At 45.5% G+C, this 13355-nt stretch overlaps 1 protein-coding gene across 1 annotated transcript; it reads right to left on the bottom strand.

The window, feature by feature from the left end:
- Window positions 1–1265: 1265 nt before the first annotated feature.
- LOC127307538 (putative pentatricopeptide repeat-containing protein At3g47840) lies at window positions 1266–9260 on the bottom strand. Its single transcript, XM_051338259.2, has 2 exons — window positions 6134–9260; window positions 1266–6032 (listed from the first exon to the last, which is right to left on the bottom strand). Exon 1 carries the CDS (start codon window positions 9110–9112, stop codon window positions 6941–6943), a length of 2172 nt encoding a protein of 723 aa, XP_051194219.1. The 5' UTR covers window positions 9113–9260; the 3' UTR covers window positions 1266–6032; window positions 6134–6940.
- Window positions 9261–13355: the final 4095 nt, after the last annotated feature.

The raw sequence follows: 13355 nt of genomic DNA, 5'->3' as shown, positions 1-13355 counted from the left end.
GGTTAACAAGTTTATGATCACTAGCAGACATCGTTAGTAGATTAGTGCACTAAATCAAAAATATATGGTGGTACTCTCACAACTCACTCAACAACTGATAAGAAAAGGAGATCTTACCTTCCAAAGTAAATTAGTGTTGCTTACCACTTGTAGGAACAACTAGTGCACGGATGTAGCGAAGCGAATATCAAGGGTAGAAGAACAAATCACACGGCAAAGCAGGGTATATGTGAGGCTGTAGGTAGGCTACCTATTTGCACCAATAACAAGCTCTAGCGCTGACCGTAGACAACCAATGATACTCACACAAGGCGATATGATGGGGCAATGCAACTATATGAAGGAAAGGTTGCAATGCACTAGAGAGACGCTAGCAAAGCTCAATGAAATAGGCACAAGATTGCTCAACTACGGGTGCAGTAAAGTAAACTTTAGGCCTTCACTTGATTCTTCTAGCACTTCACTTTTTCTTTTTGTATTTTCTTTTGTAACGCAGCTATGTAGCTCTTTTTGCTTCTTTTCAATTTTCTGTTTTTTTTTTATTTTATGACACACTCCTTGATAACACGGCCAACAAGATATGCAAAGCACCAAAACCCTAATGAGCAGCCTGTCGAGCGGTAAAACTAGTCTCTTCTCGGGAAGTTCCTAGTCACGTATATCGATAGGCTGTAGCTATGGTTGGGAAAAGCACACTGTACGCTATGTGGACTCGGAGTAACAATAACTACAACTAGATGATAGTAGAGACTCAAACCCTAACAATACTAGATGCAAGAAAAAGATACGCAAAAACAACTACGAAAAGCAACTAAAACTTGAAATTAGTGCAATCTAAGGCTATGGCAAACCCTAACCCTAATATTTTTGGCATTTCTGGATAGGAAAACACTCACAACTCAACTATGGGGTGGATTGTGGATGGCTTACCGAGGAAAACTGGAAATCTCATACCAAGATGATAAGGGGTGGCCGGATCTTCTCAGTAAGCAACGGTGGTGATAATGATCACGGGGTGATAGCAGCGGAGGAACACGACGATGTAGTGGATGATAACTTGTATGACGCAACGAGATCTCTCGATTGGTCCCTGTCGCCAATGCAACAGCTCTCAACCCTGCAAGATATTCGCAACTCCACACACTTGCGCACGTAGCCGCCGACCACGAAGCTGTAAGTTGCAACCGTCTAATTCCAAATGGAACAGCAGATCACACAAGACTTTTTCAGGATCTACACAATATCAAGCAATATGGTGTAGGGAATTCAATAGTTTTGCAGAGCAAACAACTAAGAACTATGGTTTATCTTAAACATGGTCTAAAGCAGCTAGGGGGCGTCCTGGGCACTTATATAGGCGTCCGGGACGACTTCTGGTCGAAAAGATACAAGAATAACCGACCCAGAATAGATCTGGTCGAAACAGACTCGGGCTAGGCCGGTCTGGAACCCGGTTGACCGGGCGCTAGGCCGGGCTGGCCGGTCTAGACCGGGCCAGGGACCGGGCGGCAACCGGAAGTGTCGCAGATGACCTTCCGGTTGGCCCCAGTACGATGCCCGGTTGGTGCCGGGGTGGATCCGGCGTGCCGCCCGGTTGAACCGGGCCAGGGGCCGGGCGCGCCGGTCTGGCGGCCGGTCTGACCGGGCGCTGGGCCGGCCTGGACGACTTCTTCTCCTCTCGCGCATGCCTCCCACTCCTCCCTCGCGCATCCATGAGATATCTTCATGTCCAGCTCCATGTCCAGCTTCACGTCCATTTTGACGTCCGTCTTCACGTCCAGCTGCTCCTCTTCTCCTCGTGCGATGCTCGTCTCCTCTTGATACCTGATGATACATAAGTAACAGGACTTAGGCAGTATAAAGTTCTCATCAATCAAAGTATCGTTTAGAAACAAGTTCACCTGTTGTTTCAGTAGCTTCGCACGAGCCCTTGTAATTGGTCCAATCCGAACTTCATTGGACTTGAGCTTCACAACAGGTTCATCTTCATTTGGCAATGACGGAGGTGGTAGTGAGGTATAGATGTCCTCATCATACCACCTCGCGAAAATCAGTTAACGCAGAAACAATGCCCCGATCTTTGGGGTGCCTATATGTAGTTACTGTCTCGTGAAAAATTAGTGCTAAATAGTTAACGCGAAAAATTACCGCGAAAGTTGAATTTTTGTACCGGCAAATTACTGCAAAAAATCATTCTACATGAAAATGAAGAAAAAATGCAGACTAGGGCATTCTTCATGTATTATGAATGCCTGACTACTAAGGAGCGAGCAAAGGCCTCCGGCCTTTATATATAGTAGTAGGAAGGTTGTCGCGGCCGCACACCATGGTCTTAGTTGTTAGACTGCTTGCTATATTATTTTAGAAGACTTTCAATATATGGGTAATCTGAAGTGCTGGTGTGAAAGCAATGATCAAGAAATGTAAAAGTGTAAAATCACTTCTTTGAAATATCTTTAAAATAGCCTTTGCTATTACAAGTTCTATTTTAAATGGTCGAAGGGAAGGAATCAGAAAAGAGAAAATCTATCCGTGGAGCGATGAAAAACACAGGATGGTCGTAGGATGCTGAAAAAAAGAGGGTGGTATGCCAGTAGCACTACAACAGTAGTTGCAGTGCTCGGGGACGAGGACACACCGATTGAAAGATGTGATATACGGTAGAGCATGTCTTTTTTTCAGAGGTACCGGAAAGAAGGTAATAGTATTTTTTGACGACTAAAAGAGGCGGTGGATGGTTAGTACTTTTGTTTCCGATGTTGCTACATAAGGAAATGGTAGTATTTTTTCCAGCTCAAAGAGGTAGGAGGTGATGAAGTATGTATATCTTTCTAAAGGTAAAAGGACGGGCAAATGTTGGATTTTTTTGAATTACCATTGACGAATTATGCACCAGGAAATATTGAATAATTATTGATGGGTAATTATTGTCTAGAACCACGGTTGAAGAATCATGTGAAAATTACCACATATACGCCATTAAAAAATGACCGTCGCATAAATATGCAAACCTCAAATAATTACTATTAGGTAGTTTAACTTATAGTTGACATCGCAAATTGTTGACATTAAAGATTTCCACATAGAAATAACTTTCGGAAAAAATGTAGGTAATTACCGCCTCACGAAAAATTATTGTCGGACCTATTGAGGTTAAAATTACCAGACTGGTGCGCCGTTGAGAAATTACCATCGTAGAAATATGCACCTTCGAATAATTAATATTAGGTAGTTAACAACTTGTTTCATAGTTGACCTCAGCAAATTACCTTTGACGTCCAAGATTTGTACCAAGAAATTGCTTTCAGAAAAATACAGGTAGTTACCGCCTCACGAAAAAATACTGCTAAATAGTTAACGCGTCAGATTAATGCGGAGGTTGAATATTTTTACCAACAATTTACTGCAGAAAAAAAAACCATCACACTTTAAAAGGTTATTACTGGGAATTTAAAAAAATCCCAAAAAGTAAAAAAAAAAAGGAGAACCGTCCACACGCACTGCTGATACACGTGAAGAGTGAACACATCGTTATGCGAGCAGCAAAAGGCTCGAGAGTGATATTTTGGCGGTGAGAGCATATGATCTCTTTATTTTTAAATACATGTTAGACACATTTAAAATGTTAAAATTTTGAAATAAATAATTCACACATATATTTTCATGTGCTACACGCTCATAAAGTCTTTTCATGAAAAATCGAGTTGTCTTGTGGCATGTGTAAAGAAGAAAAAAATCGGTTCTAAATATAAGGCCTTTCATAAGAATTTTTTCTCTCTTTTACATAATTAGTTTTTTGCGAAACATGATGAACACACATATATATCATGGAGACGTACATGTAGATTTTTTTTGTTAAAAAATTTCGACATTTCAAAATATGTTTTTTGAGGTAGAGGGAGCAAACACACCCAGGAACTGAATTGAGTTTCCACAAAAGGCTCCAGCTTTTATACAGGATATTAATATTATATTATACTATGAAGAGATGGAAGGCGGTGTCTTCCCCAAACTTAAAATAAGGAGAGGTATGGCGAACAAAACAAATCAAGAATGTATAAAAGCTAAAACTAAACAATGTGTTATGTTCTACTATTTCCATTTTGAGACCAAATATGCTGGAGGTATTGGTCAGTTTGTGGCGTCAATCATTTTGACAATTATAACAGGACAATGTCTTCCAGAAAATCTAAAATTATACTATAGGCTTTTGAACAAATATGAGCATTGAAAATTAACTAGTACGATAAAAGTGATTTGTATTGCTTGGAAGGGGCTGAGGGAAATAAGGAGAGGTATAGTGAGATATTTACTTGCAAAAGGAGAGAATTACATATGGGGTAACTTGGGTGCACCCTGTTTCAGATACTAGGTTACATAATAAAGATCATAGACGAATGGGGGGAAAAGGGGAGAACATATTGGGTTGCTGGCAAGGAAAATAATAGTTAATTGGAGTCAGATTGTTATCATTTTTCTTAACTTCCAACTGGAGTGAGGACGAGGCTTCATTAGAGGCTCCTTTGGCGGGAAGGGCACCAGAAAATACCATCTGGTGGCCTGCGAAATACTGCAACCTTACAGACCATGGGGTAGGGGGGTGGTCTGATTTGCTATACTTGGATGTGCGAATCATGTCTTGTTAGGCAAGTGGTTATGGAAGCTGCATTATCTTTTACGAGGACATTGTGGAGGTCGAATAATTGTGCTTGGGGAACACCTGTTAATCTGATGTTTACTACTCCCTCCGCCCTGAAAAAGATTCCCGAGACTTGTCTAAATTTGGATGTATCTGTACACTAAATAGTGTCTATATACATCTGAATTTAGACAAATCTGCGACATCCTTTTCAGGACGGAGGGAGTATTCTATGTTTTTACAATTGCCTAAAGCTCTTTGATACAATGTACTAGCATAAGAGTATGTTCAAGCTTTAAATGCTTTTGAAAATTAGTGTTTTATGTGGTCAGTTTCTAAGAGAAGCATTCTCAGTGAGGATACTTGCATAGCGGCTGGAAAGGATCTTCAGATTGCCAATTTTGCGGACAACAGGAGGACATGAATCATTTATTCATTTAATACCCCCTTGCAAAATCATCATTTGGAATACCCTGAGTTGTAACTTTAATTTACCACAACTACTGAGCACAGTAGATAATGTGTGGATTAACCAACTTCGATTAAATGAAAAAGGAATGATTATGACTGGTATACATGCTCTGTTCTGGGTTATATTGAAGTTTTTGGAACAAATCATGCTTTGAACATAACTGGTGCTGGTTTCAGTTGTTGTGGTTCATCAGATGAATCATTGGCTTACGTTTTGGTCAGCATTGCATAGAAAGGAGGAAATGCAAAATCATATCAGGTGGGGGGTTCAAACTGATCAAACAAGCAACAAGTGAAGTTTCCAAGCTGACAAAGTGCGGAGACCCCTGCAACTACATTTGACGAAGCTAGCTAGTGTTTGTTTTCTAGATGGTGCTCCTGCTACTTTTAAGGGTGTGACAATTTGCTCCTAATGGTCAACATCAATGATCTGTCTTTTCCTTTTTGTCCAACATTCCACCAAGGAAACATCAGTAACAGTTTCCAGACTTAAGAGCAAAGAAGAAAAGGGGAAAACAGTACAGCATAGAGAAAACTAACTTAATTATCGAGTTATTTTCAGAACAATGAGATTACATAGTGAATTATTCATGCAAATACTAAAGACCATAGGTCACTATAAATATCAACAACTAATAAAGACAACAGGTTACTATTAATATCAATAGTCACCCTCTACTTTCAGAAAACAATTGTATCTGGGACTTAGCCCTGCAGCAGGGTTGATGTCATCAAATGGATAAAGAAGCACAACCTTAAGAAAAGACTTTCAACTTACCTGTACTTGGGTGTAACACTATGGCCACCCTGAGAGCATTATAAAACCTTTTAAATTCCCCACTCTTGGTCCTCTGATCTTTCTAATGCCATATGTGAAATCGAATGGTTGGACTCCCATCTCATCCAGATATTCAACTAGAGGCTGCAAGTTGAACCACTTATAAGAAATGCTAGTGCTAATAAGTTCAAGGGGGGAAAGTTCAATTTTTTTTTTCAAGAAAGTAAAAAGTGTTCTGAAATAACCTGAGGCGGTGAGTTCCTCTGCTGTTGTTTTTGTGATAATGACGGTTTCTCACCTTTATAAAGTAATGTGCACCTTGAAACTAGCACTTCACAGTATATTGGAATGACAAAGGTGGAGTTTTATAGTGACCCGTAGATGAGGCTTTTGGGGACTTGACTTCAGTACATTCCTTCCAGAGCTGCATAAGCTGCTTAGTCAATAAGTATGATATACATGTTGACGCAACTTTGGATGCCAGTGTGGCAATGTTGCTGGAAAGAATGTTAATTTCTCTACTGTGAAATATGTTCTTTCAAAAGAATGGAGCGGGCAGGCAGATGCTTCTTAGGTGAGAAAAATTGCATCACACCGCTTGTCACCTCCAAGCCATTGTGCGAAGCTGCAAGCTTTGCATTAGTTGATAGAGCAAGGAGTGATCTTCTTCAATACAATTTTGATGCAGATATAGACTTGTCACAGTTTAGCCTTTAGGACATGAAAACTACCTTGGGTAATTTGATTGCATTTGAAGTCATCGCTCTGGTCTGTAGTAAATGCAGATCTGCTACTTTTGGCACCTGCCTGAATGCTGAAGCTCCAACAAGCAAACTCTTGCCTCATACATGTATGTTGCAGAGAACGAGCCATCTAATCATGAGGGTACCAAGATCAAAGCCCACATTACGTATGAAAGAACTATTCAATCAGCACTTCAAAACAGCAGCCGAATTACTGAGCCTCATTACTGCATTAGTGCTCAACGTGCCGGACTTCTGTATTTTTTTTCATTTCAACCCTTTCACCTTCTGATAATACTCCATTAACTCTTAAGTATTAACCACCAGCTCCACCTCAGATGCTAAATTCATCTGATCGGGTACATAGCGAGCCATTCCAACTCCATAATAAATCAAGCCAAGCATCTCACAGATCACATCGTCTTGGGGATGTGTCCGGTCACCTGCAACAAACACCCCGACTCCCCTCTCCTCCCCTCCAATTGTGATTGATGACCACCCTACCCCTTTCACAACCCCTTTCTGCTTCATCATATGCCTCTCCTGTGCAGCCTCACACCATTGTCCCTTGCTGGCATACAGATTTGCCATTGCCACATGTGCTCCTGATCCCCATGGCTCTGCTTCCATTGTCATCTTTGCAGCTTTCTTTCCGATTTCCTCTTCCCCTCGAGCTGCACATGCCCTAAGCAAAGATGTCCAAACAACACCATCTCTTTCATTAGCTGCCATCCTACCAATCAACTCCTCAGCCTCATTTATTCTACCAGCTCTGCCTAGCAAATCCACAACACAGCCATAGTGCTCCTTTGCAGGCTCCAGTCCGTAGGTTTTGCTCATTGCATCGAGGTATCTTAATCCAAGCTCGACTTCGCCAGCATGACAGCAAGCACTGAGCACGCCAATGAACGCAACATGGTCCGGCTTTAACCCAGCATGGCACATTTGCTCAAACATTTCAAGTGCTCTTTTGCTGTAACCATGCTCAGCATTCCCAACGATCATCGCAGTCCACGAAACCACATCATCTTTCGTACGACTGGAAAATACGACATCAGCATCTGACATGCTGCCACTCTTTCCATACATGCCAATGAGCGCACTCGTGATCATTGCATGGTGTTCAAGTCCAGCAGCTAAAGCAAGTGCATGGAGTTGGCGACCAGCGTCCAGTGCCGCAGAAGTTGCGCACACACTCAGGAGACTGGCAAGAGTAAACTCATTTGGATTAGAACAATGGTGCCGTCGCATTTCAGAAAACAGCACGAAAGCCTCCCCAACAAGCCCCTCCTGTGCATAGCCTGATATAATTGCACTCCAGCAGACAACATCCTTGGTAGCACTTTCCCGGAACACGGCATCAGCTGCCGAGAGACGACCTGCGGCGCGTGAGTAGAGTGTGACCAGCGAATTGGCCACTGAGCGGGCACTGGCGTACCCTCTTTGTGCAGCTTGCGCATGCAGCTGCTCTCCAAGACAGACGTGCGAAATATCTGCACAGGCAGCAATAACCGCAGCGTATGTGTAGTTGTTGGGCGTTGCGGCGTTTGATGCCTCATCACGAAGCATTGTGACGAACGCCTGGATGGCCTCCCTGGCACGACCAGACTGCATGTAGGAGGATATCACCGTCGTCCAGGCGGCAACATCGCGCGAGCCCATGCGGCCGATCGCAGCCACCACGTGGTCGACGTCGCCACAGCGCGCGTACAGCGTGGCGAGGGTGTTGGCGACGTAGGGCGTAGCATCGATGCCGAGCTTGGCGCAGAGCGCATGCACCTCACGGCCGCGCAGCAGCAGCCTGGCCTCGGCGCACGCGGTGAGCACAGCCGCACATGCGTGCGAGTCGCAGGGCACCCCGGAGGCGCGCATTTCAGCGAAGCGGCGGAGCGCGTCGTGGCGTCGGCCAGCCCGCGTCAGCGCGCCCACGAGCGTGGTCCACGAGACCACGTTCTTGCTTGGCATTTCGTCAAACACTCTGAGCGCCAGCGCGAGGCGGCCAGCCTTGGCGTAGGCGTCGGCAAGCGCGGTGGCGACGAAGACGGAGGAGACGGCCGAGGACCTGACGGCGAAGGCGTGCAGCGAGGCGGCGTGGCCGGCGTCGGCGGCCACGGCGCAGGCCTTGAGCGCGAGGCTGACCACGAAAGGGTCGGCGGCCGCGAGCGGGGAGGCGTGGATGCGGGAGAAGAGCGCCATGGCGCCGGTGGAGTCCCCCGCGGCGGCATGGCCGGCGAGAAGGGCGGCGTAGGACGCCTCGTCGCGGTGCGGCGCTCCGTCGAACAGGGCCTGCGCGTCCTTGAGGCGGCCTGACTGGACCAGGCGCTTCAGCCGGGCGTTGAGGTCTTGCAGTGGCGGCGCGGAGAAGGGCGGCCGGTGTGTGTCGGGACGACGGGGAGCGGCGTCGGACCAGATGGAGCGACGGAGACGGAGGGATTTTACGCGCGCTAGCGCCACCATTGGGGTTTGGATTGGGGAGAGCATTGCAAATTATCATATCGCCATTAATTCAGAAGCAGGGCTTCAAGACTGAAGAAACCCAACGACCGATTCCCTTTGCCACCGATGTAGGCAACATCATTCCCATGAAACATACGACAATGCTTGGGACATCATTCCCATGAAACAACCAAATTTTCCCTTTACAACAATTCTCGATTGATTCTATGTATAAAGTACTAATCCTGTCAGACTTACAGCTGGGCATGGGCAGCCCGGCCCACGGGCTTGCACTTCGGGCTATTTGATCTCGAACCTCGGGCCGAGCCGAGCTTGGGCTTTCAATTTTGCGTGTTTTAGCTGGGTCAGGCTTTTTGCTCATTCGGGCCAGGTTTGGGCCAGAATTGTAGGCCTAACACTCGGGCCGAGCCGGGCGAGGGCCTGACTTTTTACCACCGACCTTTTTTAGGCCTGGTCTAGCCCGAACTTTGCCCAGGTGTAGTCAGATCTACCTGTAGGATGAAGATTTTATTACTATTAAAGATTAAAATGTTTGCATGGTATTCTCTCCGTGGGTTATCCTTACGAAAGACAACCTTATCAAGCAGAATTAGTAGGAAGTACAAAATATGTTTTTTGTCATCACGATGAGACAATCAAGCATTTGTTCTTCCAATGCCATTTTGTCTATTCTATATGGTCAGTCATCCAAGTAGTTTCAAACTTGTCTCCACCTTGTAGTTGTGTTATATATCAGATGAATTCATTGCTCTTCGAGGGTGACTAAGAAATGCTTGACATTTGACTTGAAGAAATACTTTAAAGCCCCAGTCGTGAGCCTTTGTCTTTGCTTTGGAAGGAAGACCTCGAGCGTAGTCTCGCCTTCAAGCGTTGGGTCCGGGGGAGATGCTTTCGGTGCCTCGCGCATGACCACTAGGGAAGCACATGTCGTGAGCCCTTCATATGAATCCGTTGTCGCCATCCTATTCATCGGGAGCAATTCTGCCGTGCGCGCTTCCCCGTCGCTCATTCTCGCCCTCCAGACGCTCGTGCTTGTTCTCGGGGACGCACGTGCCAATTTCATGTGGAGCAACTCTCTGTCCTCACAGCCTTATCATCCCTTGGTGTCCTGGAGTTGGGTTGAGGTTGTGTGCCGCTCGTCGTTGCCTGCAATATCACCGTCAAGGGACTCTCCAAGGTGTTGCAAGGAGTTCAATGTCAACGCGAGTTTCGACTCTCGCCATTAGTGCAAGTTTGCTTTGATGTGCATGGAGTTCGCTCAGTTGGTTGTTAACCGCGTCAAGGAGGCGTCTCGCCCCCCGCGTGAAGAGGTGGCAAGTCTCAAGCTATTTTTGGCATGCGTTGGTATATCTTTAGAGCCGACGGAGGTGTGTTCTTCTGGTGGGAAGGAGCTCGCCACAGTGCAGGCTTCGCTTTCGCTTGGCTACAATTGAGATCACGCCAGAGCTACATGAATTATGTGGGAATTCTTCTGTGGTGACTGAGCTCGTAGAGTTGAGTGGTGGTGTGGTTATGCCTCCTTCCATCGAGGAACTGACATCCGACTCGCACGAGATCTTGGCCGTGACTTCGCCGCCGAGCCAGGCACTTGGCTTTGAGAAGAGTGTTGTTGTTGACGATGTTGTCTCTATCTTGCATGAGTCCGACATGTCCGTGGTTCCTTTGGTGATGGGGTTGCTAAGTCGGGACTGTTGGCAACAATGCCCGGCGTTGTCGTCGCTAAAGAGGTTTGCGATTTTTCTCGCCACCATATGGCTATTGTCTACCCTGGATCCATGATTGGTTGATGGGTACGCACCTCACCCCAATGCCATGGCATGTCTTTATCGACGCGGTGTTGGAGTGTCGTGTTTGGAGTTTGTGTCGCGTTGTGATTTCTTGTGTTGGCTAGTGGGTGTGATCCTCTTGTCCGGGTTTTTGTTAGACTTTATTTGTGTGGGCTTGGCCTTTTTGTTGTAGATTTGCGCTCGGTTTTCTCAACAAAAAACTGATCACTGATCTCTTCTTAATTAATAGATGACGCAAAGTTTTTACCTCCGTTTAAAAAAACAGTCATCTTATTCACATAAAAGGGACATCTTGATTATCCGTCTCCAAATGACAGTGCCAATGTTTTTCCCTAACCCTTTGGTGACGTAGTTCTGCTACCTCTGCTATGAGCTTGACGAAAGCGACTCCGGCGCTAACCATAATTCCGTTAGTCAGAAATTTGAAGCTTCTTTTTTTTTGAACATTAAAGATTTTATTCAACTCAGGTGCATTTTACAGAAACAAGCGTGAAGGGATCCACGCTACATGTAGAAAGGATGTCCTTGCCAGGACAATGGCTTGCATCTGAACTTAAACATCGAATGGCTAAAGAAGGATTCTGAATCCTAAGAGCTAGTCGAGCCTGATGATCTGCTTTGACATTCCTGCTCCTGCTAATATGAGCAATCCTGTTGCACTGAAACGAGGGAGAGGCGTGGATTGCTGCAAGATGAGGTCTATTCTCCCAATGTCCTGGAGCATCAAACACTGTTGGTGAAGCTGCCGCTGAAGCTAACACCAAGCTGTCGGTGTAGAAGGAGGGATCTTGAACCTTCAAAAGATCTGCTAACTTCGTTGCAAGCAGCAAACCATAGGTTTCAGCCTGCAGTGGAGAAGAGGTTGGCGGAGAAAGTGCAGATACGTGCAGCTGTTGGAGGTGTTGATTGCCCTGCAAGTGAAAGATAACGCCTAGACCAGCTCGGCTGTTCTCTGTCCCTGTTCGTCTTTCCCATGCTGCATCACAATAGATTACATTCCCTGAGGAGAAGCTGGGAATTTGATCTTGCGAAGTTGGTAGAGGCGTTTGGGTTTGCTCCTGTGCGTTCTCAGGTCCTTGCTGATGTGAGAATTTGGTAACTTCTATGTTGGATCCTCTGATTATTGCATTAGATGTTGCATATACCTGCGAAGGCTCGCTTCTCTTCCTGCAAAATAAAGTGTCGTTCCGTGCTTTCCAAAGACACCACAAAAAGGTGTAAAGAGTAGTAACATTTATTTGTGGATGTTGAGAAGTAAGCAAAGTTTGAATCATATCAGGGATAGAAGGATGATGCTGAGCGATGAATTCAGTTTTAATAAACCAAGGGTAGCAGTACCAAGCTGCCTTAGAAAAAGGACACAAAAACAACATATGCATTTCATCTTCGGTCTACACTTGACAGCTCCTGCTCTAGGAACCTGCAGGTTAATAACATACATAAACGCGGTAAGGGAATTAGCGGATTCTGGTATGATCCGCGGCAGCAAAACAAATCGTCTGCTAATTACTTACTTGGCGTAGGAGTCGTGGCCTAGACGCCTTGCTGCTTCGCGAGCTTCGGTCGTCGCCTTGCTGTCGAAACCAAAGTAGAACCGCGGGGGCGATGGAACCCGACCCTGCAGCCACAGATCGCGTAGCGCCGAGGGTCAGATTTTCAAAGAACCCAGCGAAACTGAAAGAGATTGAGACGATCGATGGGGATGAGATGTGGGGATATATTATTGAACTAACTTGAGGGAGGTTGGCGGCGGCCTTGCTCATGGTCATGGGGCTGGTGACCGTCCAGCGGGAGAGGAGGTGTCGGAACGCGTTCGCCGCCATGGCTCGTCGAAGCTTTCTGTTTCCCTTGAGGATGAGCGCTCCGTAGTCGAAACTGATGCCACGATTGACACGGGCTTTCTTTCTCGAAACCTAATTGGCGAGTCGCTGCTGAGATCGAATATACAGGGCCGGAAAGCGGCTCCGGCTCTAGAATCTTGGGAAAATTAGATCCATACCATTAAAAGATCTCATCTTTAGAAAAATACCACTCAAATTTTGTGCTTTAGAAAAATACCACTGACAGATAGATCCGTTACTGTTTTGTACCATTGCCGTAAAGTGATGGCTAACAGCCGCTACGAAGGGCCAAATCATGTGAACATCACGGCAGTGGTAGAGAACAATAACGGAGGTAGCTTTCAATGGTATTTTTCTGATGCACAAAATTTCAGTGGTATTTTTCTAAAGATGAGATCTTTTAATGGTATGATCTAATTTTCCCTAGAATTTTATACCGGATCGGAAACCACGTATGGCCGTGTCTTTGTCAGAATCCAGCAAACTAATCGGATGGGATAGTTTTAGTTGATGACCTATATGTTGAAATATTGGGCTCATTTTTAGTGGCCCAAATTAGATTTCAGTTTTTCCTATAAATCTCAAAGCCCACATAGTGGCAGCCTTGTGAGTTTGAGCCCAAGTTGGTGGCAGCTCACT

This window comes from Lolium perenne, chromosome 6 (genome assembly GCF_019359855.2).
Source record: "Lolium perenne isolate Kyuss_39 chromosome 6, Kyuss_2.0, whole genome shotgun sequence".
NCBI lineage: Eukaryota > Viridiplantae > Streptophyta > Magnoliopsida > Poales > Poaceae > Lolium > Lolium perenne.
The sequence above is the reverse complement of the archived record's forward strand: the minus strand, read 5'-3'. Positions and strand labels throughout refer to the sequence as shown.

Bases quoted from the DNA above. Each gene is read 5' to 3' on its own strand.
- LOC127307538 (XM_051338259.2), bottom strand. From the start codon at position 9,112: ATGCTCTCCCCAATCCAAACCCCAATGGTGGCGCTAGCGCGCGTAAAA.